Source organism: Austrofundulus limnaeus, unplaced genomic scaffold (assembly GCF_001266775.1).
Source record: "Austrofundulus limnaeus strain Quisiro unplaced genomic scaffold, Austrofundulus_limnaeus-1.0 Scaffold106, whole genome shotgun sequence".
NCBI lineage: Eukaryota > Metazoa > Chordata > Actinopteri > Cyprinodontiformes > Rivulidae > Austrofundulus > Austrofundulus limnaeus.
The window spans coordinates 1,223,139-1,225,423 of record NW_013952508.1 but is presented as its reverse complement, the minus strand read 5'-3'; the positions used below and the strand labels follow the sequence as shown (position 1 = coordinate 1,225,423).

The 2,285-nt window shown below is 39.8% G+C and overlaps 1 protein-coding gene across 2 annotated transcripts in view; it reads right to left on the bottom strand.

Annotated features, from left to right (window-relative positions):
• pgap6 (post-glycosylphosphatidylinositol attachment to proteins 6) overlaps window positions 1-2,277 on the bottom strand; it is an 18,665-nt gene extending 16,388 nt beyond the window's left edge. For both annotated transcript variants that reach the window (XM_014013826.1, XM_014013827.1), the window contains exons 1-3: window positions 2,101-2,277; window positions 1,281-1,464; window positions 982-1,183 (exon numbers count right to left, since the gene is read on the bottom strand). In XM_014013826.1, coding sequence (XP_013869280.1) covers window positions 982-1,183; window positions 1,281-1,464; window positions 2,101-2,164 — 450 coding nt within the window. In that variant the 5' untranslated portion in view covers window positions 2,165-2,277. The remainder of the gene's footprint in view (window positions 1-981; window positions 1,184-1,280; window positions 1,465-2,100) is intronic.
• Between the last annotated feature and the right edge of the window lie 8 nt (window positions 2,278-2,285).

Here is a 2,285-nt window from a genome sequence, read left to right as displayed (position 1 = left end):
ACTGAAATAAATCTACTTTTTCATGATATTCTAATTTTATGACAAGCACCTGTATGTACATAAACTGGAGCATATAGACTAGTGCATCCTAAATTCAACATAAATTAATTATTTTATTACAATACAGTAATTTCTGTATTTTTTGGAAGGTCACCTCCTAATAAATGTCATTACAAAAAAATCTAACTGCTCGTTTTAAATCAATACTTTTACTTTTAATACTTAAGTACAAAAAATATCAGATACTTTTAAGACTTTTACTCAAGTAATATTTCCTAAAGGAGGCTTTAACTTTTACCAAAGTAATTTTTTGATAAGATATTTGTACCTTTACTCAAGTATCACATTGTGGTACTTTATACAACCCTGACTTTCTATAAAATTAAACCAATTATAACCTGCTCGAGTCGAGCCGCTGCCTGTCTCTGCTGAAAACATCTCTCACTGAAAGTCCCGCCCTGCTCTGCTCTGATTGGATAAAACTGCTCTGGAGTTCCTCTGATTTGTTGATAGCAGTGTCCGTTTAATCCATCATGGCCCCGCTGCCCTCCTCTGACAGAATGATGATCCAGTCACACCAGTGAGGCTGGATTTTTGTTTACTTTTGTTTGTTTTTAAGAAATCAGGTCACATGTCTGACCCTGCTAGCTGTTGTTTTCACAATCTCAGGTACAATCTTAGGTACGCAAGGGAGCTTTATGACATTCCATCTGGTGCGCTTTTTCTTTTTGGATCGCGCCTGCGCACCGCTTATGTGCAACTCTGGTTATAGCTATTCTGTGCAGCAGCCATTTTGAATTTGTGTGGGCTTTGAAAGTAACCATATGCAGAGATGCATCAAATGAATATTTCCTGAACGTTTAATGCAAATATGATAGTAACGGATGGATACATACACATAAAAACGTTGTCGTCAACCTTCCTCTTGAGAAAAAAAAAGAGAGAGAGAGACAAAGATGTCAGAAAAATGTCTGGACAAACCTTTTGTTCGATGCGTCGGTCATCTTCAGGTAAGTGAGCTGCGACGAACCAAACACCCGGAGCCGGGTCTGAGAGGTTAAAGGTTGTGGAGCTCTGTGAGGTCACTGGGAGAATCAGAGAGAAACTGGGGCTCCAGAGTGTTGCGTTGGGAAACACCGAGCCTGTTGGGTTTACGACTGGAGGGGCACCCCATCGCAGATGTCTGTAAAACAAGGAGAAACGTTGAGTTGGGAAGAACAGAGGCACAGTGAAAGTCAGGAGATGAAGATGTTTGGGTGGTGCAGAGCTTTGTGTCTCACATGGTGACGTTGTGTTGTCCACAGTTGAAGGTGTGGCCTTTCTTCACAGAGAACAACCAGCGAGCGACGGCGGTCTCCTCGGGCATCTGGAACCTCTGCAGCCTGACGTTGGCGTACCAGCCGTACTTCGACAGCTTCTGAGCCGGCTTTGACGAAAGCTCAGATACAAAGGTCACCTGTCCATCTGCAGGAGGAAACGTTTGGTCCAATAACATCAACTCTTTGTTTTTCTGTTAGTGAAGCATTGTTAGCTATAAAGGACAGGCAAAAAACAGGGAAGCCTTTTATTTAGAGGCATTTTTTGTGTTAAAAATGTTTTTCATTTCAAACCAGAAGAAAAAGATAAAACACAGCATTTGAGGGGATTTTAATTTACTGCTATCCAAAAGTGTAAGTTTTAAAATGTGAATATAATACAAAATTTCACAAACGACAGAAAAACTTAATGTGCCTATTTTTATGCTGACATAATGCTGTATTATTATAGTTATTTTTTTATAGTAGAACAAACCAAACATTTCATGCCTCATTTAAAATGACAAAAAGTCAAACAATATGATTCCTGAGTGAAATAATAATTTAATATGAACTAAAGAGAATAAAAAGAATAAATATAACTATTCAACACTTTGAGGGAATAAATCATATTATAGCGGCGGACTATAATAAAATGCTCTATAATTTACAAGACAAAAGCTTGAGAAACGGTTATTTACAGAGTGCAGGCACGCGTTCGTTTGTCCCTGAGACGAAAGTTAAGCCAAAAAACTACAACAGTTAGCTAAGATGCTAACGGCGGTAACAGGGTTAAAACACCCACCGTCTGCTAACGTCCAAGCTGTCAGGGCCAGGAAGAGGAGACCGCGCAGAAAACAAACCTCCATGGTTCTGTCTGGACTGTCCGAACCACTACATCTCACCGGGTCCACCTGAAAAGTCGCTCATACCTTCCCAAAAAAACAAAAACACTCACTTCCTGGTTTCGGTGTTAACGCGTTACGTCTT